We start from the raw sequence: 24,796 nt of genomic DNA, 5'->3' as shown, positions 1-24,796 counted from the left end.
GTGGGATCCACCTAACAAAGAGTGCTGAGAAGATGGAGCCTGACTTTTCTCAGAGGTACACAGAGAGGCATTAGGCATGAGCTGCAACATGGGAAATTCCCATTAGGTGTCACTTCTTTTTCACCATGAGGGTGGTCAAACCCTGGAAGAGGGGCCCAGAGAGGCTGTGGGATCTCCATCTTCAGAGATCATTCAAAACTTCACTGGAAAAGGCCCAGAGCAACCTGATCCTGCTTCTTGGAGCAGATTGCACCAGAGACCTCCAGAGGTGCCCCTGCCAGCCTAAATTATCCTCTGGATTTATCCATGTCAAACACTCATTTTTCTTTCAGGCCTGCCTCTTGCATCAGTGGTGCCCTCTGACCTCTCTAATCATAAACTCAGCTTAATTCCAGAATTGTCAGTGAAGTTTCTTTTTATTCAGGTAATACATGAAGTATCAAAACCAATGGTATACTTCTGGCCAAAAGTAACCAGCATGGCACAGCCATCCAGCAGCATAACCCTGAAGACAACTGCACAGGAAAAGCCCAAGCACTTAGTGACATACCTTGTTTGAGCACTTGGGCACTGCCAGGGTCTCTATGATATGCACAGTTGTGGACATCTAGCTATACAATTGCTCTCACTGGCATTTGGAAAGCTGCAGCTATTTCCCATGCTCTTCATTATAGATATAATACACATTTTACAGCTATGCTCTTTTTTATTCACCTGTCAACATCAATATCAGGTTTATCAGCTTATCGTAGATTTTGTATTGTGGGGATATTGAATACACTTCTGTACAAATGTTCTAAAGAAATGGAGGATCCATCAAGGCTAGAAAATTAAATGAGAGTTATTTTCATCATCTTCTAACTTTACTTGGAAATGGTGTCTGTAGCTTGGCAAAGCTGACTAGCATGCAGTTTTCTTTCCTTTGCAGTTAGCAAGTTTCATCTCTGGCCAGACAAACTAGCTGACTTCAGGGACTCGTCAACTTAGCTGGAGACAAGGAGTTTTGAACATGAAAGAAAACAAATTTCTATGCTGGAAGTAAGGCTTAAATAACTATATTATCCAATAGTAATCAACTACGACTTAATCAACAGGGTTACCCTTGCTAGTGCTTCTGTAATAAGTGAATGTACTAATGGACATAAAAACGAAAGGCTGGTCATCATCTTCTAACGGAACAGTAAAAGGTAAAACTATCTGACTTTGCATGGCATAATTTCCTCTACTTGTTTCCCAAGACCACTAAAAACTTTAAGTTGAGCAACTGATAATTGATCCCACACAGGTCAAGGCAGAAGAGCAAGGGAGCAAGAATTCAACACAGACTCACAAAACCATGTTTTAAATAATTTTTCATCCATTCCATGTCCTTCCCCCATCCTGTGACACTGTGGTTGACACAGAAAACATGTGGCCCAAATGCCAGTTTATTCAAACACCCATAGGACTCTTCCATATGGAAAAATGCAGTGCTGGGCAGAGAGGCTAGAGCTACATCAAATGTCTGAATCTGCCACCCTGTGATAGCCTAAAAACCTGCCAAGGGTAATTTACCATGCTTTCCAGCCTTTACAGATAGCTTGGTTACATCAACCTAGCAAAATACTGTAGAAACATATAAAACGTGTCTACAAAAGTAACAGAAACTGAATCACAGAGAGTTAAGGCATCACTTTAACACGAAAAACTCACATATGCACAAAATGAGAAAAAACAAGCAAGATCCCTTTTCTTCCCTTATTTTGTTAGGAAACTCTTACCTGACCAACCCCTGGCAGTAAACGGGGAACAAGCAACACAGACCTGCTTCACTATCTGCTGTAATAAAATCAGGTACTCAAAAACTACAATGCCTGTGACCAGGCTGCATCTTGCACAACTACTCAATATGCAGAAGATCTCTGCACTGCAGAATAAAATTAATCAGAGTCCTACGCAATGAGATTGGTTACACTGAAAAGAAAGCATTTACAAAGAAAATGACACACTGAGGAGGGCATAGGAATATCTGGCTGCTGAGCGGGGTCAAAGGCAAGTACATGGGGCCTTGTAGCCTCACACCAGGACAAAATTGCCACCACGGATGAACAGAAAACAGTGCTCAGCACCAGAATAATCTGTCCATTGTAACTGACAATCTGACTGTTAGGCTGCTCCAAGGAGAACCCCAGCAAAAGAAACTGAATGCTGTGGCCATATCCACATTTTGGGGAGCCTGTGTGCAAGCCTCGTGAGAGATCTTTTTGCACTGTCCTAGCCTCACAAGTCCTCAGAGTGCTCCCAGAGAGACCTACCAAGAAGTGGGTAAGAACAAGGAGATTACTTCTGAATTCAAAGCATCTGCTGCTGGGCCTCACACAGCCCCAGCTGAGCATCTAGACCAGACACAGTGCCTGGTTTGCCATGTAAAGATGATTTCCACACACCTCTCTGCAGCAGCCCAAAAGCTAGAGGAAATAATCCACTGGATATAATCAGGAATATTTGTTTAATATTTCTGCAATTAGGGCTGCTGTTGGAAACGCAGACCGATACTGAGATAGCCCAAGCCAAGCACCTCAAAAGCTGTGCAAGAGCTGTTCTAACAGAGTCTTTGCATTTTGATTAACCTCAGAGACAGGAAAGAGAGCCCAGATACTATTTCACAGATGCTCCTTTGCCACCTGAATGTTGCTCCACAGCAAATCCAGGGTGAGGAAAAAAGTCACAGAGGGAGCAGGCAGGTTGCTGTCTGTCTGTATTCCAAAGGCTTAGAAAAGCACTGAAGATATGGAAAATCATCTGCTCTTCTAGAAGTGACAGGACTCTTCCTTCCGCACGTTCAGTGATGGGAAATCATAGAATCATAGAATCACAGAATGGTTTGGGTTGGAAGGGACCTCAAAGGTATCTAGTTCCAACCCCCCTGCTGTGGGCAGGGACACCCTCCACTAGACCACATTGCCCAAAGCCTCATCCAACCTTGTCTTAAACACTTCCAGGGATGGGGCCTCCACAACCTCTCTGGGCAACCTGTTCCAGTGCCTCACCACCCTCACAGTAAAGAATTTCTTTCTAATATCTGATCTAAATCTACCCTCCTTCAGCTTGAAGCCATTACCCCTTGTCCTGTCACTACACTCCCTGATAAACAGTCCCTCACCATCTTTCCTGTAGGCCCCTTCAGGTACTGGAAAGCCGCAATTAGATCTCCCTGGAGCCTTCTCTTCTGCAGGCTGAACAATCCCAACTCTCTCAGTCTGTCTTCATAGGAGAGGTGCTTCAGCCCTCTGATCAGCTTCGTGGTCTTCCTCTGGACTCGCTCCAACAGCTCAATGTCTCTCCTGTACTGGGGCCCCCAGAGCTGGACGCAGTACTCCAGGTGGGGTCTCACCAGAGCAGAGTAGAAGGTCAGGATCACCTCCCTCTACCTGCTGGTCATGCCTCTTTTGATGCAGCCCAGGACAAGGTTGGCTTTCTGGGCTGCAAGCGCACACTGCTGGCTCATGTTGAGCTTCTCATCAATCAATACTACCAAGTCCTTCTCCTCGGGGCTGCTTTCAATCCATTCCTCGCCCAGCCTATAGTTGTGCTTGGGATTGCGCTGACCCATGTGCAGGACCTTGCACTTGGCCTTGTTGAACTTCATGCGGTTCGCACAGGCCCACCTCTCCAGACTGTCAAGGTCCCTCTGGATGGCATCCCTTCCCTCCAGCCTGTCGACCACACCACACAGCTTGGTGTCGTCGGCAAACTTGCTGAGGGTGCACTTGATCCCACTGTCCATGTCACCAACAAAGACGTTGAACAGTGCCAGTCCCAGTACCGACCCCTGAGGAACACCACTTGTCACCGTTCTCTCATTGAGCCGTGATTCCAAAGAACAGGAGTCTCAGAGTTCTGGTTTATAATAGCAATGAGGTTTTAAAGCAAGCCCCCATACTGCCTTCAATCATTACAATTACCATGGGTCAGTGCTGTTCAGAGTGGCTTTGGGTCACGTAAACTTTTCAGAGCAAACAGACCCAGAAAGTCTACTCCAGGTGCACACCAAGTAGTCTCCAAATCCTAAAGGAGACGGTCCAAACCAACAAATGGTCCCTCAGACAGGGGGAAGAGATTAAAACTAACCCAAAGCAAAATCCCCAAAACACATGCTGTTCGTAGTGTAGAATCCCCAAGCCATATACGCTGGAGATGTATAGGCCTGAGCAACTGCTTCTATCCACTGATCTGCTGGTACTATACTGCTCATAGTTTAAGAGGGTGAAACATAGAAAACCCAGCAAAGGCAACCTTCTCTGCTGGAAACAAGTTCTATCTGCAAGAAGTATTTTGCCAATGCAGCTTAGGCTTGGTTTCAAAATACTTAACTGCAAAGTAGAAAAGCCCAGTAAGTTAAAATTATGTGCAAATGGTACAGTTGTATACAATTATCTCATTTAAAGATAATTTTACAGTAGTGATTAAGGTAATAAAATGAGGGCTTGGCACTAAAATAGTATTCTTCTGACAGAGAAGCTGTATTCATGCAGAGTACCCTGTGCAGATATGCCAAACTATCCCTGAAACAGTTTCTGAATTTACTGTAGGTAAGATTTTTGTCCTTAGTAGGGTAATTCTCTATTAGCTGTCTATAAAATAATTTTTCTTATTATCTTTTTTCATACTATTACTTTATTATCCCTAGACTTACCAACTACATACACACATTTCTTATTGCTGTACACCATGAATTTTTCATATAATTTCCATATTGCTTGTCACTTATTGCACATTTTAGAGATAAATATGTACATAAGAATCTATTACTGCAGAAGTCTACCTGCTGATGTGGTTCCTTGGACTCTCCATGACACCCAGTAGCTGGAAACTGCACAGCAGCCTTCTTCAAGCAAGGAAAATTTTCTGATAAACTTAGGAAAATTTCAGGTAAACTTAGTCCTGCTTACTCCTTCATCCATGGAAGGGACAGATAAGGCAGAGATAATCGAGCCCGACAGAAGTCGTGAGCAACTCCTGTAGTCCAGCAAAAAGGGTTGCTCAGGCTGGTGTTGATAAACAGTAGAGGACTTCATCTATAGCAGACAGTGGGTAAACACATGGTGTGATCTCAAGTAAAAGAGAGGGCTAACGTCGTAATCTGTAGTGGCCACTGGTTGTACAACAAGGTAGAACCAGCCTGAATGCCACCACGTGGTAAGAATTTGGAAAGAAAGACTTGTTTTCAAATGGTGACTCGTCACAGAAGATCCCATCTGCTCGTGCTGCAATGATGGTACAAGTAAAATCGAGCACTGTGGAGGGTGCGGGCCTCCTTCAGCAGCAACGACAGTAATATGCATTGCAATACTGAGGTTGACATTCCGAATGGTACAAAAGGACAATGCAATTTCCCTGTTCCCCAAGCAAGCTTACTAATACACACTGGGAAAACAGCTCTGGTTCAACAGTGCCAAGGCCCTGTCAGAAGAGGGGAGCAATGTAAGCCAAACAGAGCTTGACAAAGATGAAAACAAAATGTTACCTTGTGGTGCTCTGATTAGAATGGGACAGGTAGAGTAGCACCAGGCAGAATGTTCTGAGCCCTGTGAGCCCAGCCTGAACAACGAAATACTCTACAGCAACTATGTCGGACCAAGAGGTTTTGATTTTCACTAAAATAGTCCACGGAAGGCAAGAAAAAGACAGAAATTTTGCTGGAAATGTTTAAATGGAAACCAACAGGACAACTGAGAGCTTCAGCTCATCACCTGCTTAAGCAAGAAACTCTGTAAGCTGACTTCTCAACTGTGTTTTAGCCAAAGCCTAAAAGGGCACCAGTGCTCGTGCTTCCCAGCCCCAAGACAATACAAACATTTGAAAGGTTGGCCAGAAGAAAGAACTTTGCCTTTGGCAAAGACATTAATATCTAAACAGACAAAGAAAAAACACTATACAGCTAGAAAAATCAAATCAAGTAAGAGGAGAACAGAATGACTCTACAGGGCAGTTGAAAGATACAGAAGTGGCAGTGATCTCACATAGCCAAGCACAAGTATCATAGAATCATTTATGTTGGAAGGGACATCTTGGGATCATCTAGTCCACCCCTCCTGTTCAAGCAGAGACAGCTACAGCAGGTTGTCAGGGCTGCATCCAGTTGGGTTTTGAATATCTCCAAGGATGCAGAGTCCACAACCTCTCTGGGCAGCCTGTGTCAGTGTTTGACCACCCTCACAGTAAAAAAAGGTGACCATTCTCACAGTAGAAAACTACACACAATGTTTATTTAGAAGGTAATGACTCTTCTAGAGAGTCTCTATAACTGATTAGTTCCTCAGTTGTTCTACATGGACTGCCAGTGCAGAAAGTACATTGTGAGGGACCTGCAGCTGTGTTCCTTATGTGGCTATTCCAGAAAGTGTCCCAGAAAGTCTGACTGTTGGCAACAGCCTGCAGTCCAAACTGATCAGGTGCTACGGCACTGAGAGGTCGGGCTGCACCCAAATCAGGTCCTGAAGCACGTCAGCAGCATGGGCTAATGGCCAGCCTTCTCTGTCCCAAACTCTGTGCACCTCTAGCAACTTGCAAGACCCTGATCACAAGCTCTGAAAAGAGCAGCAGCTCACTAGTCCTTTAATGTTGGTGTGATATCTAAATAGAAAACAATAAAGCCGTACTATTTAAGAGGTACCGCAATGTTCAATTTACCAGAAAAGTACAGAGGAATTTTACACAACACCGTTCCCTTGCCTTTCACCTGGAAAACCATGAACCGACTACATCACCTATGATAATACCACCAACTTCACCCACCAACTGTTTGGTTAAAGTCAGCATCTCCCTTTCTGAAATGTTTCTCACCTCTTCACAACAGCTCACAGTGAAAACATACACAACACATGATTCCCAATTCTCTCAACCTTACTTCTTATTTTAGCTTTATCATTCATTTCAGTAAGGCATTTGAGGATTAACCTTGAACCAAAAAAGCTAAACTCTTCACAGAACAGCTTGATTTATAAAAATACAGATGAAGAAATTCATCATTCTGAAATACAGGATAGTTGATGCATAACCAATTCTGCTTCTTTTGTCTTTTCTGTCCCTTAATATTTGCTAACTGCTTTGCCAAGGGATTTTCCTAATTCCACACACGACCACTCCCTCTTACCAATTACCAGCATCATGCTGTGTACAACTGTGGGTGTTTTTTCAAGACTTTTGGTATTCTCAACTATTTTCCAGAAATAAACACTGATGGCAAAGCATGAGTATTAGTCAACTCCTTGCACATTTTCTGATGCTAGTTCTGATTCAGTGACTTCAGGTCATGCTTTTCAAGCATTCCCCGCCCTGGATGTAACCCATATTGACACTAGCCAGCATGATAGCATCTTCTCTCAGTATTCTAATAATCCACTGTTCTACACGGTCGCATCCTCCCTCAGTTCAGAGCAGTTCCAAGTGCACAAAGAAATGCAAAAATCTAATCTCTGCCTTGCTTGCCCTCACTACATTGCTTTCAGACCTCAGCCACCTGTTCTGCCGTTCTCTGGGAGCTCTGTGTATAGAGGCTGTTCACAGATGAACAGCAGGCTTCCTCCTAATGACCTAGGTTGATTTTTCCTTTGTTTCAATTATCATTACACAGCTCAGCTGCATCTATTACAATACAGTGTATTCAAAAAAGGCCTTATCAGTCCTTCTCTTAAAAGACCTAAACTGTGGGAAACTATTTGACCTTCAAAAAGTAATTCACTGACTTCTACCTAGAGGCAATCTGTCACAAACACTGAGTAACCTCTGTTTCACAAGACCTGCAACAGTCTCCTCTTCTAATTCAATCATATCTCTGGGGATTTTGTGCAAGGGCAGAGGTATAGACATGGACACGGGGCCACAACACTATCTCTGAAGCATGAGACCCCGTGGTAAGAATACTACTGATTGCTTCATGGGAAGATGTTTCCTCAGCCCAGGTGGGAATCCTGCAAAAAGGAACATCCCTTCAAAGGCATATTATACTAGAACATGTAAACTGTCCCTGTGAATAGCGGGCCTTGTCTTCACAAGGAAATCCATGGACACTTCAGCAGACAGCAGTTCTCAGTTCCTCAGAGGCAGATTTGGACATTCCCTGTTTACATCCTCCCCTAGCGATTAGTTTTTAGTAGAAGACTCCTCGCTGTTCCTTCAGCCAGGAACAACTGCAGCAAGACTGTTCCCTTGCACCCTTTGGTGTTAAACTGTATCTCTTCAGCATTGCAAAAGCCTTTGAGATACTGGCTGGCTTCTCTCACACTATTCTACTAGTTCACTCCTGAGAATGACTGCGACTTCAAAGACTTTTTTAAAGATCAGCACAGGAAGTTTTAACTTTTAGCCTTATTTATAGTTTCATCTGAGTAAACAGAAAACAGCATCCTGGCATAAGGCAAGGCCCCCTTCAGTGTAATTTCTTAAGTGGAAGCAGGGTTGGACATGAGTCTAGGAAGGCTCCCATTTTGCTGCTTCCCAGTCAGTTTGAAACCTGCTTATAAGGTTTGCCATAGAAAATACAGCTTTTCAAATATAGAAATTGACGGTCCCAGGGCTGACTTCCACATCCAAACCAATATAATGCTGTGCTAGGGAGAATTAAGAATAGGCATATAATTTAAATTGACATAATTCAAAAACCACCACTCCCAAAACTGAGAGACCTAAAATCACTTCACACTTTGCCTTCAGGACAGTCAGGTAGCTGAAAAATTGCCAGTTAATAACTGCCAGTTTCCCTATACTTCATGTTATCCACTTTTTGCACTCATCTACTAGTCAACCATTTTACTTGAAGACTCCATCACGCTCGCAGTGCTATAGTCACAAACATTGTCCTGGTCCTCTGGGAGGCAATCAGCTAACCTCATTTCTTAGTCAGACATTGCTTGCTCTATTCCCTATTACCTATTCGATATCACTAGACTGCACAAACCAGTGTACCAATAGTTCAGTTTAAGTCTCCTGATTGTTCTTATAGCCTAGTGGACAAAAATAGTCCCTGTAGTTTGAAGTCACTTGAGTAGTACGCTTTGCAGAATGTAATAACTTTCTGAGCTGAATGACTTAATGTAACATCACATATAGATGAAAACTGCAGAGAAAATAATAAAAAAAAAAATATTTGCAACTTTGGATTCTAATTGTTAACATGCACAGTGACCTTTAGCACCTCCAAAGAGATTTCTGCCTTACCTTGCAGCTTTTTCAGGACAGCCACTTCCATCTTGAGAACTTGCTTGGGCTGCTGGGCTGATTCCACCTTCAAGGCCACATTCTCACGGGTCAGCAGATCCATTGCCTCATAGATCTCCCCAAACCCACCGCCACCAATCTTCTTCAACTAGAAAAGTACAAAGAGGTTTAGTACAACGTACAAGAGAGATAACATCAAACTGGCTCTCACAGAGCCAGGCACTAGCTTCTTTACTGCATAGGGAGAACAAGCTCAGCTCCCAATCTGTGCTGCGCCTGAATCCCTTCACTGCACAGCTAGGCAAAAGTCCAGCTACCCACTTGACTGTGCTATGTATAAATTCTTTGCTGTAACAACAAAGAACAAGCCTAGCAAGCGATGACATGAGATACATTTAAAAGAAAATGATAACGCCTATTACCTCAATAATGTTCTTGCCAAAATTCAAGGAAAGACCCTTCAAGGAGATAGTAGAACCACTATCCAGACCATGGTAGATAAAAACTGTCATTCCCTCTCAACAAATGCGTCTCTGCAGTAAAACACAACTGTGGTAGTTGGAACTAATGCTTTCAAGAAATTAAGTTCAATGACATTCATATCTCATTCACAGGATTTTAAATACAGAACAAAACATCCACTGGAATATTTTACAAGATGCTCGACCTGCTCTGCTAGTGAGGTCACTTCACATTTCAGAGAACTGCCAACGGCATTACCTCAAAACAGTTACATACAAGCCACAAGTACAGCTCCATTGTTTCTCATTCTTTTTTTCTTTTTAATTTCAAACCACACCAAATGATGCTTTTTGTGTCTCTGAGCAAAATTAAAGACTGTTTGACAATAGAAGGATATCATTACTTGGAAATCCAAACCATTTCAATTGACATAATCTCAAAGCTAAAGATGTCTAAGTATCAGCATATTTGATATGCACCTACTAAAGACCGATCGTCTGCCTGTTCTAGAGCAGCCACCCACTCGGAGAGCAAGCTGGGATCCTCTGCCTTTCCTGGAAGGTGATTCCTTGATTCTCCTTCTGAGACTTGAGAGCATATGCACATATATAGTTATACATATGCATGCATAAGACAGACTCCTAACGTGTTGCAAGTGTCAATGTCATTGCCAGGAAAATGATTTTATATTTGTTCTTTTAGATATATTTAAAGCATACTATGCTGCCCAGGAACAAATTCAGGTTTACAGCAAAGCTAGATCAGGGCTCCTTTGATCTGCTTAGCACTTGTTCACTGAACCTAGCCACAGCCTTTTCCTTCAGCATTTTGTGTTCCCTTTGTTCACAACTGCTCAGGAAGCCCTGAGCACTGCTTCTTTCCAACGGCAGCAATAGCACTTGAAGAGAAAAAGAACTTCAAATCAGGCAGATACATGTTTGACTATCTTACACAATGTTTAATGAGGGTTAGATGATATTATAGTGTCTTCTGCACCACAGAAGGCCTGTCCTGTGCATCTGTCCAGTTTGCTGGACAGAGGGCCCTGTCTCTCAAGGGCAGGGTTTTTTTCTTGTTAAGGCAACCCAAACCATTTGCTTTTCTGGCTGTTAAGTCAAGAAAAACAGCTCTGCATGAAGAAAGTAGTACTTTCCCTATTAACAGCCTGACTATTGTCTCTGAAGCTGTATCTTGATAAGTCTTTGAGAGTTGCTGTCCAGAGCCATTCTTCTTTTACTTGTCATTTTTCCTCACAACCTTGCACTGGGCTAAAGAGGCATATTCATACAGTAAACAGCCCAATAACTAGGTCACCACATATTATTCATAAATTATTACTGTGCAGCCCTACTTCTACTTGGAAATTCACACTAAGTGAGCTGGCTATTAAAAATCTTTCTATCAAAACAATACTACATTCAGCATAACAACAACATCCCTGCTAATACTTCAGGATTCAGTACACAAGATCTTCTGTTGCCTGACGTACTAATGACACAGAAGGGAAAGGGAAAGGGACAGTAAAAGCTGCAGAAGACAAAAAGTTTAGTGGGGATCTGGAAGGACTTTGAGGAAGATTATAAAAGTATCAGTGGGAAAAAGCGTAACATAACAAGCAAAAGTCAACCGTAATAAATATGACATAACATAGCTGGGATGGAGAAGAAACATAGGCTACCCAAATATCTCACTGGGTTGCAAATTCAAGAAATGGATCTGGGGAGAAATATTGCTGAGCCAGCACAGATACACACAGTGATCCTTTTCCATTCACTGGCCTTAACAGGGACAGCTCCCACATCCAACACAGTCAAAATACAAAGCTACTACAATATAAATGGAACAACACAGTAATATGATTAGGATAGCAGCATTGTAAGGATCTGTAGGAAGGTCTAGTCATGTACAATGCACAATATGGATCACCTTGCTGCTACAGGCTCACACTGAGTTAGAAGTGGTTCATTTCAGAATGAAGAGAATGATCAGAAGGCTGGAAAAACTAAGGATCGACTAGGACTGCTACCTCAGAAAAAGCAAAAGAGGTGTGCATCAGAGAAGCAGGTTCAGGAAGAAAGTTACAGGTATTGAGACTGCTCACCTAGGAAAACAGCTAAATCAGAGGACCCATGTAAGTCAATAGAGCAACAAATGCAAGATGACATGAAATCAAGATCAGAGATTCTGCTGAATCAGAAAACTGATTTTATACACACATTCCAGCCAATGGATGCACCTCTGTCCAAGAGCCCTCAAGCTCCCCCTCTTCCTCACATCCTTTCTCACCCTCTTATGGAAATTATTCTCTGGCATACTTTTCCCAGCACACCAGATGGTCCTATTCATCAGTACCAGCACTGCCATCCTCCTTGATTTTTCAGCAACATCCAGAGGCCATGAGCAGCAATTTCCTTTTCTTTGTTGCACAGCAAGTTGTTATCTTGCAACTCAAGGTCTTGGCTGAGGTCAGGGGCTTACCACACAGGCATTTCCTCATGGCTTGGGTACCCTGTAGGAGTTCACTGTCTAAGGTGAACTCAGCACAGCCTTCTGCTGGACACAAAAGAGAGATGGGCATATACCACACAAGAAAATAAATGAATAATGAAGCTGTTTTAAACACAAAGTCAAGAAAGAGAAGGGAACGTCTAACAAGAATCACCTAAGTGGTAATCATGAGTCACCTGCCCATGCTAAGCCTCACTGCTCTGGTAATATTCTCTTCCCATCCTGTTTCCTACCTTCCACCAGTACTTTTACAGTTAAGACCGGGATACAGGCTGACAGCACCAGCAGGATTCATTCTACCTAACTGCATGAGCCTGTATGTGAGCTGGGTGTCCACGTTTCCCTTACAGCCTGTAGAGTCAAGTGAACAATTCATCTGATCGAACACAAGTATCTATTTGGACTTGCATATAGACAACTAAAATTAAGTAAGCTGCACTTCAGACATGATTCCAATCCTTTCAGCATGCCACTAACAGCCACAGGACCATACAGCTCATTGCAGTACTTCTTCCATATTCTAAGAAGTTTCGTGCCACATTAGACCCTTGGAGTAAACTGTTACCAAAAAGCCACTCTACTTGACACCTCAGTGTGGCAGTCTCCAGCTAGGGGCTTCCAGGAATTCCCCAAACTGGACTGTCCCTCAGGACTACCAATACAAACCAGCCATGTCCTGATGGGGGAAGCCACTCCCAAAAGCACCCCTGGATGTATCAGTGGTTACACAGGACACAGATGGCTCCCTTTGAAGTGTCCTTTAAATATCCTGAAATATTTTGCATTTATCCTGAAAAGACTCTTGCAGCACAATCCTCCAGAGCCTATTAAAAAAACCCCAAAACCTACAAACAACACACAGCCTTCCCACTAAGCAGAAATCAGTACTCACAGAGGGACAGTTCAAAAAACCAAGGCAACACACCTCCTCCTACCAAAAATAGTTTTCAATTACAAATGTAATCTTTTATTCAGCAAGCATTTAAGACACCACTGCTCTAAACAAAGTCTACCTTCCAAAGATATTATATAAAGACGAGACCTTCTCAGGAAAACACTCCAGGACCAAGGCACAAGTGGTTCAGTCTCAGGATCGGTGGCAACGTCAGGAACAAGAACATGTGCTCCGAATCCAGAGCAAAGGACCAAACCCAGAGCCAGCGACCTATGGTGAACTCAGCCAGGGTCAAGGCTGTCACCCATGGGATTCAAATGCTGACAAGATCAAATAGTGACTACTGTGACTGTCTTTCAGGAGCACTTGTATAGTCAAGCCTGCAACTCCTGCAGCCCAACTCAATGGGCTACTTGATCCAGAAATGGCTAGCAGGCCTCATCTGACTTAACAACAGGTTAGGAAAAGTGGATCTACATTCACCAAACTCTCCAAGTCCACTCAACTTGCTTAGGAGAACTGGAGTTATACTGATCTCAAGGGAAAACTAACACATAAACCAGACATGAACTGAGAAGCCAAGCAAGGAGAAGTCAACCAGCCACATTCTAAATCATCTGAAGATCTGCTAAAGCCCACTTAAAGCAATTCTGCACAGAGTGAGTCCAAAACAGGCCCCAGACTGACAAAACACCTTCCTTGTCCCAAGAACCCTCTTGGAACCATAAATGGCCTTTGTGATCAAGAAAAGGTGAAGAGTCCACAAAAGTTTGTGGGGCTTTCAGCAAGATTTCCAAAATAAACAGGAAAAAGAGAAGGACAAGTGTAACCAAAACTTGAGTTCAAGAACCTCAGAAACCTGGAAGAAACCAAAGCATGGACTGCACCTGACAGAAGTGTATACACATGTACAAGAGTCACTACTTGTATTCAAAGCTCAGTGCAGGAGCTGCCAACTCTGTCTTGCTACTAAGATTCTGTTGTGAATGCCCAATACAAAGTGTTCAGATGAAACAAAGAGATGCATCCATTCAGCCTTAACATCTATACCTAGTTCAAAGCAAGCACAAGTTATCATAGAACCACAGAATGGTTTGGGTTGGAAGGGACCTTAAAGATTGTCTAGTTCCAACCCTCCTGCCATGGGCAGGGACACCCTCCACTAGACCACGTTGCCAAAAGCCCCATCCAACCTGGCCTTCAACACTTCCAGGGAGGGGACATCCACAACTCCTCTGGGCAACCTGTTCCTGTGCCTCACCACTCTCACAGTAAAGAATTTCTTCCTAACATCTAATCTAAATCTACCCTCCTTCAGCTTAAACCCATTACCCCTTGTCCTGTCACTCCATGACCTTGTAAACAGTCCCTCTCCAGATTTCATGTAGGCCCCTTTTAGGTACTGGAAAGCTGCTACAAGGTCTCCCTGGAGCCTTCTCTTCTCCAGGCTGAACAACCCCAACTGTCTCAGCCTGTCTTCATAGGAGAGGTGCTCCAGCCCTCTGATCAGCTTCGTGGCCCTCCTCTGGACTCACTCCAACAGCTCCATGTCTTTCTTGTACTGGGGACCCCAGAGCTGGATGCAGTACTCCAGGTGGAGTCTCATGAGAGTGGAGTAGAGGGGCAGAACCACCTCCCTCGACCTACTGGTCACGTCTCTTTTGATGCAGCCCAGGATATAGTTGGCTTTCTGGGCTGCAAGCGCACACTGCCGGCTCACGTTGAGCTTCTCGTACACCAACACCCCCAAGCCCTTCTCCTCAGGGCTGTTCTCAAACCATTCAAGTTATATGTGACTTTATTCCCTCCCCTAAACAAAGCAGTTCACATAATTCAGAGCACATGTGGATCAAGTCACCCTCTGGGGTCTCAGCAAAAGTCACATGGTTCCAGTATTGTCCAAATTTCATCCACAGTATCAAGAATACCTGCAAGTAAAGAATGATGACTCAAAAGAATACTTCAAGTCCAAAAGTGTTGATAAAAAGCATAAGCACTCCCTGTCCATGCCTTTCTCCAAAAATAAGAACAAAAAAATCATTGCTGTCAGACAGCCAAACTTTACTGACTTGGAGTGACAGGAAAATGAACTACCAACAGGCTAACTGCAGAGAACTAACATCTTCATTTGTCAAAATCCTGTCAGCCAGCTTACAGGAGGAGAGGAGGAAAGGAATTCAAGGAATACATTACACGGATCTAAAATTAGAAATCAGCTCAATACTGGAAGTATGCCAGCACTAAGAACTACAAGGTTCAAGCAGGTGCCCAGCCAGAGACAGCCACAATGGGAGGACAAATTACACAAAAAACCTTCTGGCAGCTGAACCCCAGCATCACATAAATATGCCACACACCTCTTTAAGCAGGATCCATCACTCACAGCAAAACTTGGACTGTCCAGCTTGCACGCTATGAGTTAGAATCAGAAAGATCTATGATAAATAAAAAAATTGCTACTACTGATGTTACAGCTGTATGCTCACTTTAAGGTATACTCCTTTTTTCATCTGTCACTTGATCCTATGCTATCCATTTCCTTGGACCAACAAAGTGGGGTTTTTTGTTTGGTGGGTTTTGTTTTGTTTTTTTTTTTTTTCTAAGATTACTTCGAGACGTATACAGCTCACAATTCTGACTTGTCCCATACCAACATCAAGCACAGCAAGGGGACAGCACAGAAGATCTGCCTAAAAGGTATGCACTATTGGGGGACAGAAATGACTGTTCAATGAAGGCTCCCAACACACAGCTCAGCACAAGGCCAAATTCCCAGCTCTACTCAAAGCTGGGAATTAGAATTTCTCATTGCTATTTAACGTGTCTTATAATGACCTCACTGCTGTGGTCACTACTGTGAGCCAACATTATAAAACATAAAAGACTATTTCTCTAGATAGAGGTAGTTGCTGTTGACAATACAGCTGCACATTTCTGTATTATCTGAGGCAGAGTTAGTGGGTAGACCTTCTAGCAGTCCCCAGTCACAGATTCATGCAACAATGGAATCACCAAATTCCATATTTAGTGGCTCTACCAAATTTAAAATTAGTTTGAAATATTCCCCTATGAGCATAACTCAGCATATTTTAGGCTTTATTTGTAGCTTTTGGTGCTTTTAAGAGTTCTGTTGTTTCGAAGAACAAAGTTACTTTGTTTAGACTGTATTAAAAAAATACTCCCATCATTTACAGATATTTTAGCACTCCTTTCTCTAAAGGAGAAACTCAAAGTTTGCTGAACAGTAGGAATGGTCCAAGCTGAAGCTAGCTAGGGTAAAGGAGAATGGATAAGAACGAGTATTTGCAACCATGCACTTGAAGCAATGGCTTAGCATCAGGAGAGCATCTAAATTCAGCTTTGCAAAGAACGTGCACCAATCTGACCAAACTGTAGGCTCTGAGGAAATTTCCATTTGTGCAGGGAGGGTCACATAAAAACTGCAAGCAGTATTTTCTGAGAAGTCCATAAGCACAGAGCATGTTGCAAGTCCTATAAGTCAGTTAACCTGTACACGTACCATCCTGCCAAAACAAGTATACATGCTCCAGCCCAGAGCTGCAAGAGCACAGCAAGACTTTCCTTCAGCTGTGCCAGAAAGCTTTGGGAGGGGGATAGAGGTTGTCTCCATTTTGGTATCTAATCACAGAGAAAATTGAGATTCTCCATCTGCTCTCAGGAAGCATGGAGAATGAAGAGCAGTTTGAACTGCTTAAACATAAATAGGCTGTCCAGGGACAGGCCAGAGAGAAAAGTGAAGGCTGTGGAGAAAGCAGGAGCAAAGTGCTCGGATGAAGAGAGGCAGGCAGTGGGGGAGTAACGAGAACAGAGCAAGGGGGAACTGTCCAGGGCAACAAAGAGATACAGGCACGAGGCAAGTCTAACAAAAGGATAATATGTTGTCTGAAGCGGGCTGTTGAAAATAAGCTATCCATAGCCTGGAAGTGAAGCGAGTTCAGAGTCCTAAGTCTCTTTAGTCCTCTACTCTTCACAGCCCACTGCAAAATTCACAGGGCAGCTGTACCACAGCTAGTTAGCGCAGAGAAACAACTTATTGCTACTACTACAAATCACTTGTAATTCAAACTAGCAAGGCTTCTGCTATGAAGTTTAATGATTCAGACACTGCTGGTAAACCAAGTTAAAAATGGACAGAATGGCACACATGGGATTTAATTTTTTTTCATCTTTTTAAAAGCAATGCTTTTAAAGCGAGAAAACAAAAAACTCTCAAAAAACCCATACAGAATTTCCAAGAAGTATAAAGGTACATGATCCTCTCACGTGTTATATTCTAGTTTCTTTAGCTGAGGTAATAATATAATGCTACTTCCCCCACCATCCCAGAGACCTCACTTTATGACTAAAGAGAAAGCTTTATATGTAAGAGGAAATGCATCCTCTGAACAAATCTGGTGGAAATACATGTCTATAGAATGAGATTCTCCTCATATCTCTACCACAGCATTCTTGCATGATTCTGGTCAAACTGCTGAAGTCTCTGCTCACAAGCCATTGTTAATCACACGCTCATCTCCTGGGTGCCTAAGGCAAGACAACCAGGTCCAATCTATAGAAATGAAGAGCATGCCCATGATGTCTAGCAGAGTTGTGCTTTGGTCATAAATATTAAGCAATCTGTAAAAAATAATAAAAATCAAGATCTAACTAAATTTGAAACCGTATCTGTAAAAGCAAGCTAATAGTTCTCTCTTGTACCACCTAGAGCTGAGTTTAAATGGCAAACACACACCATGAATTTAAATGGCTAGTGAGATCTGCAGCCATACAATGAATACATAAAAAATGAAATGGCTATTAAGTCAGTGTACCCCATCCAGCTTGCACAACAGATGAGGCAGTTGTCCCACGAAGAACTAAAACTCTTAACATGTGATGATATAATTTGAAAAAGTAACCTAATAAATTTGCACAGAAGTTGTATCAACAAGCTAATTATGGATTCTCTGACTTTTGAAGTAGCTGACATTCCAACCTTAAACATTTGCTTTTAAATTATTTTATCGGAATGCAATTTATTTATAGGCATGTTTGTAGCATTCTTTGCCACAGTAACTTGAAATCTAAGTTTCTTACTAAAAGATGACTCAGCCTTCTGCAACAGTTCAATCCTACCTAAAAATCCTTGTCAGGTTTAGTCTTCTAAAAATACCAGACAGTCTAAAAAACACTAGGGCAATATTAACCATCTTCTTGCAGTATCCTACTAACATATCAAACTATACCATTCCACTGTTTCTTGCCAGAGCTCAGGATTAACTAGACAAGTTTCTATACCCTACAGGAGGAGAAAATCTGTCTGGGCCCCAAAGGAAGAACAAAGCCGGAGCTACTCACCACTTTCCAGCGATCTTTGACCACATAATTGGCCGGAAGAATGTCGACCTGCTCCCCTCCTCCACTCATGTTTGGTTCGTCCTTGATGACTGCTGCTAGGCACTGCATTTGCCAGCCAGAGAGTATTTTAGTAGCTCCCAATTTAAATGAGCCATTTATCTGGGAAAAAAGGGGCGGGGGGAATGACAAAATTAGTACAGGTCATGGCAGAAGTACATGCTACATTTCCACAGGTTTTGCTTATGACTATATCGAACCAGTCTCTTAGGAAAGAAGGCAAACTCACCTTGCAAACACCTGAGCTCACTCCATGCATAAACTTGGCAGACGCAACCATGCTTCATGTCAGCAGCACAAACTAAAAGGGTGACAATCACTGGCTATACCATGCAGGAGTCCAGCGCTCTTGGGCCTGACAGCCAACAAGTCAAAGAGAATCTAATGCCAAATGCTGCAAGAGCTGTTATTGCTACCAGGCAAAAAGGTCTTGCTTTAACAGAGCAGCTGATACATAGGCAGTTTTTATGGTTTTCACTGGACGACATCCAACACAAATCAGAAAGGTTTGCCAGCTATTGCATTCAATAAGCCTAAAAGCATCCGAATAGGGTAGAAGGGCCTTCACAGAGCCAGGATTACAGACACTCACTGTGATGAACAGCCAAGCAAAGAAGACGGGGATGGTTAGAAAGGGATTCAGCCATGTATAAATTAGTCCTCCTCATAGCATACACACAGTGCTAAAAAATGATCAAATTAAAATACAGAGAGATCTTGTTCCTATGGTGTTTGCACTCTACCTCATGCCCCTTTTTCTTGCTTTTATAGGGAGCTCCAGATAGCCTATGCTGAAATTAATTTTGTTTTGAGGTTTTTTGGTTATAATTCTTCTACAAAAATTACTTTCAGATACACATTGACTCCACTTTCCTGGAAGAAAATGAATTGAAACAGGACTAATAAAAGATGCTTCCTAATGCATTTTGTCTCTGCCTGTAAGATATTTTTCTGGCTTTAGAAAGTAGGCCGGATCTTTTATTAAGCATAGATCTTTTATTAAGCCTTCTTGGCAGTTCTATTGTCCTTCCCCCAAAATATGAAATATTTTCCTTCCTAAAAATGAGTGTTACTGTAGCACTCTGACTGTAGACTTAAATAAGATTAACAAGATAAATACCAAATTAAAAAAAAAAAGACTGGAGCTGGTCATTCGACCATCACACTTCTTCAGGCCTCAGAAAAAGCAAAAAAGTCACCAGTGAATTATGAGCTCAAATAGAGAAAAGAGCTCATTCCCTAGCAATAAAAGGACTGAGAAAGAAGGATAGGAAGTAACCGGCATGTGGTGTGCACAAGGAAGCAGCAGACAGAAGTATGTCAAAAGTGCAAGACATAGAGGGTGATCAAACAAAACATGAACAAAAGATCTCAAATAGATCTTCTCAACAGATCTTCACAAAAGAAGATTTCATTCTAGATAAAGACGATAACTACATGGAAAAAAGGAGCAGCTGACTAATGCACTAAGAGGGCTGCTGAGAAATGTTCATACAATCCAACATCTGCTAAAGTACAATCAAAATGATAGAAGAGAAATAAGAAACTGAATATTAAAGACATTCAGAAGAAAGGTGCTGCAAAATGCTCTGAATTCTCATAGAAAGAGTCCTGCATCTGTATGGGGTAGCAGTCCTTTCAGTCGTCAGGTATTAAAGAAACTGGAAAGCTCTCCAATGAGAAAGTACATGCTGTGTTTGGCAGCACAGCATTTGTGCTGCTTCTTCCTAATGAGCAAGTGTAATGCCATTCCCAGGCTACTTTATGCTCACCAGAACATCTGAACTGACCATCCCTAAGCTATCAGCAAGCTCTGCATATGCTGTGCACCCAGCTTCCCTGCACATCACTGCAGACTGCACAGGAGAGAGAATCCCTGCAAAAATCTCTTCTAAGGCTGGCTTTTCTTCTGTTATTAAAGTCATTTAATTATAGACCACCCCAAAACCTCAACATTACAAAAAATATAAAAGAACATTGACAGGCAGGTCCAGAGGCAGGTATCCCCTCCCTACTCCTGAAGGTCTCTTGGCATCACTTCATGAAGACAACTACAGCACAACGCAGGCTCTGGATTGCAGGGGATACAAAGGCAGCTAGAGATCCCAGGACGTGGGGTGGTAGTAGCAACAAAGACAGTTACAAGTTTAGAGTTTTCCAGAGAAAGTCAGCCATGTGCTATTTTTCACTTCAAAGCAAAACACCTAAAAAGTATGGTACACGATGTATGCATTAGTGATGCATACGCATAATAAGCTTTCAGTCGAGTGACTAGTGGTGGAAAGTAATTCCAAGGAATACTTTTAGAGGAGAGACAGAGCACAAAAGTCTATGAGCACTCAAAGCTAGGCAAGACAGAACTGCTTTCCCCGGTGCTCTAGTCCAGTTTCCTTTATCAATGTTATAATACATGTGTACAAAGATAACGTGTGTTATTTAAAGTAGTCACATAAATCTTCACTGACTTTGAAACAGAACAAAATCGTCCTGGGTACTACCATGAATAGGAGCCATTTGGCAATACGGAATTACAGAAGTAAGTTTACAGATATGCTCTAGTATAGCCAGAGTGATGCAGCCAAACCAAAGGCCCATTTAGTTACAGTCTGAGACAAATTTCTAGCTGTTTTAGATCACAGTAACATATCAAAAATCACAGTTAACATATCACAAATTTGTTCCTGAGGCAGTACTAATACTGCAGAAACATGATCAGGCCTATGGACCAAGGGTTTACCAGAGTAACACTGAAGCATTGCCTACACCCATGACAAGACGTAACACATGTTAATCATCTCTAGAAGCGTCACAAAGAAAGGGCAAAAGAAGGGATGAAGTTACCTTTGTGCAGAAAACACAAGCACATTTCAATGATGCTTTTAACTTACACATTATTGTAATTCCTTCTAAATCAACATAATATAGTATAAATATTGTTTAACTAGCATCAAAACCTGCAGCCAGCCCCCTGCTAGAGCTGAATTTGCTAATGTAGCTACAGAAGGGAGGTGGTGAAGGGTGGTCAGTGGGGTAGAGGTGAGGCACTACTGCCTCTTCCCCAACACACAGCAGAGAGCATCATTTCTGCATATTAAATGTTAAGTGGTGTTAAAGGGAACTGGAGGAGAGATGGAAGGATTATATCTCTCTCAAACTCCAGTAAAGCTGTTCCTGATTGAAAGAGTGACCAAGCATATGAACTTTGACATATCTGCATCACTTCTGGCTTTAAAATGTAGACCATGGAATGTAAAGATACCTAATTTTGAAGATAGCGACTGAGAAGACAAGAACTTTCAGATTGTCTTTTCCTGTAGGAAATGTACAGGATATCAAATTATTGTACCCCTCTCCCATGAAGACAGGCAAGAACAATCCTAAAATACTGTAAAACTAGCTTCCGAGAAAATAGCAAGTGAAGCAGAAATGAAACCAGCTGTGAGAAAGAAACAGTGACAACAAGAGGACCAAATCCTGTCTCTTGGCCAACCTCAGCATGAAGAAGTGTAAAATCAGCTCTTGCATACTGCTATCTCTTCCAGAATCTTTATAGGCTTATAAATTTAGTCTTGGCCTTTATAAAAAAAGAAATCCAAAAAAACCCATGCTTAAACAGGCTAATAAGCCCCACTATATATTCTGACACACTGCTCTGCTAGCTGTTCCTTCTGTTTGGCATCAAGACAGTTCCAGTGAATAGCACTCATGGGTAAATTGTTTCCTTATTTTTAGGGCAGCTTACAAAATTCTGATGCAGCAATTATTTAGCTGACATGAAAATCAAGAGCCGGCAGAGAAGCATGATTGGGATAGGCAACAATAACAAACTTAGGAGGAAAGACTGCAAGAATTTCAGTGCAAGGCCTGGTGTGGCAGAGTCTTACATCAAACGCATCTGCCTTGTTCACAAGCGTGTTCATCAGGAGACAAACTAGGCCAAGCAAAAGTAACTTCATACGAATTGTTAAGCTGAAGAAATCTTCACTGCAGATGCTAAAAGCTTACATAGAATCAAAAAGTGACTTGACAAATGCACTAAAAATAATAATAAAAAAATCCATTAAACAGTTACATACAAATAGCACATCTTTAGCTTAGGAAGCCTTCAATTCATAAGAGCAAGAGCATTCTGCTGAGTCATTTTATATGCCTTCCCTGCTCTTACTCTCTACCCTAGATATCCAATCTTGGTGAACTCAGGATGGGATATTGGCCTAGATGGACCTGTGATATGACTCAGCATGGCCAGACTTGTGTTTTTATCAGTTACTTTCAGTAGTAGTAGTTTATATATAATATATATGTCTCCTTTATTCCTTCAAGGAGGTCAGAGACCAAAAAGCAAAGACTCAATCAAAAAGTCTCATATACACAACTCAATTACCTATCTTACAATGTTCTCTTTCATGCAAGCAACATTTTAAACAGCTTTACTGGAAAAAGTATTTCCTAATTTTACAGGATCATAGCACTCTTAAAATTAAATTTATAAATATGGAGCATTCCCTGTGCAAATTCCTAACATATATATGAGAACTTTCCTATGTTAGCTTACTTCAGTCTCAACATACTGTGGTAGCAGTGCTCAAAATACAGCCAAACTCAAACAAACATCAAATTGAAAACTCATCAGACACAAGGTGGTTATTAAACAGCGGAACAAAGCTATGGAGGTCTGTCTCTCACCATCTTACTAAAGGTCCTGGATAATCTTAAGTGTCTTAATCTCACTGTGGAGGAATTGCAATATCCCACTTTATTTCAGGACACATCCTCACCTCTGGAAGCCTACAAATTAGAACAATTAGAACAAGTGAAGTTTATTTAGACTGCTGTAGCCCAATACCCTCTTCACTTGATCAAATTCCTCATCATGAACATGGGATCCACCTTAAGAGCAGATCCCAATGGTGTTTTAGAATGCTGATGCTTTTTAGGTAAGCCAAAACTGGACATCTGCAAAAACAAAAGAAGTAACCCCAGTAAATTGCAGTCCAGAAATCAGATCAATCTCCCTGTCCAATACTTGCATGGGAGGAAAACGAAAAGTTGTAAATAGAATTTAAGCATAACTTAGCTGTTCCCAACATGAACTTTACTGGCATTAAGCCAAAATGAAGCAGATGGGGTGGGGAAATAACAGGACAATATAACAAGTAGGAGAGTGCTTAGAAGTAAGAAAGAAAACCAGTGGAGTTTCCAAGTGCAATTGAGTAGCAGAACTGGAGCTCAGTTAACAGCAGCATTAACTGCACTCAGCATCCCTCAATGTTTTACAAATGTCATCTGCTTCCAACACACAATACCAATTATAAAAATTAAATCCCTCACATTAAAACAAAGAAAAACCCCCACAAATCTTTGTATAAATAAGTTGTATCATGCACTAGCATTCTGTTATTAGGGTAGAAAAGCATATAAGAGTACAGGAAACAAGTTGATTAAAAAAAAAATACAGTGCACTGGACTAACAGCCCCTCAGCCCTGGAATACATCATACCTCCTGCTGAACTTGAAACAGCAATTACAAACAAGTCATACGCTGTTGGGGTAGGTCTGACAGCAGGAGCTCGAAAGGTTCTGAATCGTTCCTTGAAGATACATATCTTCCTTCATTGCCTGCCTCTGCTGTAGCAAACCCTGCTTAGAGAGCAGGCTCAACTCCTAGCAGCTGTGGCTTAACGTCTCCTCTGTGACATATTCTTCTCATAGGCATGCAAGGGCATCAGCCTTAGAAATTCTGGATTTGCTATTCACAGCATTTCATTTCTGTAAAAAACAAAACATCTAAAAGGTAAGCTTGAAAAATATTGGGACTGTTTTTCACCTTTGAAAGGTTTATGACCAATAAGGAGTGATGGACCTATGACTGGGAAAACCAAACCAAACAAACAAAAAAACCACCCCCAAAAAAAGCTGCAATCAAGACAGACAGGTCCAGACTCTCTCCTAACACGAGGCTGCACTGAACACAACGTACATAAATATATTAAATATAACAGAAGCACCTTGACAGCGTTATTATGGCTACCTGGTTGCACAGCCAACTGAACACATTATTGCCTGCACAGTGACTTACAAGTAACAGCATACAACCTAAGCAGAACAAACAAAACCCCCAAACACGTAATTTCATACTGCCAGAGACTGTATCCACATACATTGCAGAGCAGTCAGACACACCAGTGACTTCTGTGCCAAAACCACCTATCTACAAGGAGAATCAGCACAGTTAATTATGACAACAAATCATTAGGAACGCACACCAGATAAGCATGCCTGCACGACTGGCAGTTTATGTGGTCCGAATTCTCTCCA

General features: G+C 42.0%; 1 protein-coding gene across 4 annotated transcripts in view; it reads right to left on the bottom strand.

The window, feature by feature from the left end:
• TTBK1 (tau tubulin kinase 1) overlaps window positions 1-24,796 on the bottom strand; it is a 119,875-nt gene that overhangs the window by 83,809 nt on the left and 11,270 nt on the right. For 2 of the 4 annotated variants that reach the window (XM_075749513.1, XM_075749514.1), the window contains exons 2-5: window positions 23,979-24,247; window positions 23,165-23,266; window positions 18,422-18,580; window positions 9,199-9,346 (exon numbers count right to left, since the gene is read on the bottom strand). In XM_075749513.1, the coding sequence (XP_075605628.1) occupies window positions 9,199-9,346; window positions 18,422-18,580; window positions 23,165-23,167 (310 nt within the window). In that variant the 5' untranslated portion in view covers window positions 23,168-23,266; window positions 23,979-24,247. Of the gene's footprint in view, window positions 1-9,198; window positions 9,347-18,421; window positions 18,581-18,707; window positions 19,522-23,164; window positions 23,267-23,978; window positions 24,248-24,796 lie in introns of those variants that run through there. The other 2 variants (XM_075749512.1, XM_075749515.1) reach the window with 2 other exon arrangements.

Source organism: Balearica regulorum, chromosome 3 (assembly GCF_011004875.1).
Source record: "Balearica regulorum gibbericeps isolate bBalReg1 chromosome 3, bBalReg1.pri, whole genome shotgun sequence".
Classification (NCBI taxonomy): domain Eukaryota; kingdom Metazoa; phylum Chordata; class Aves; order Gruiformes; family Gruidae; genus Balearica; species Balearica regulorum.
This window is presented reverse-complemented; position numbering and strand designations above follow the sequence as displayed.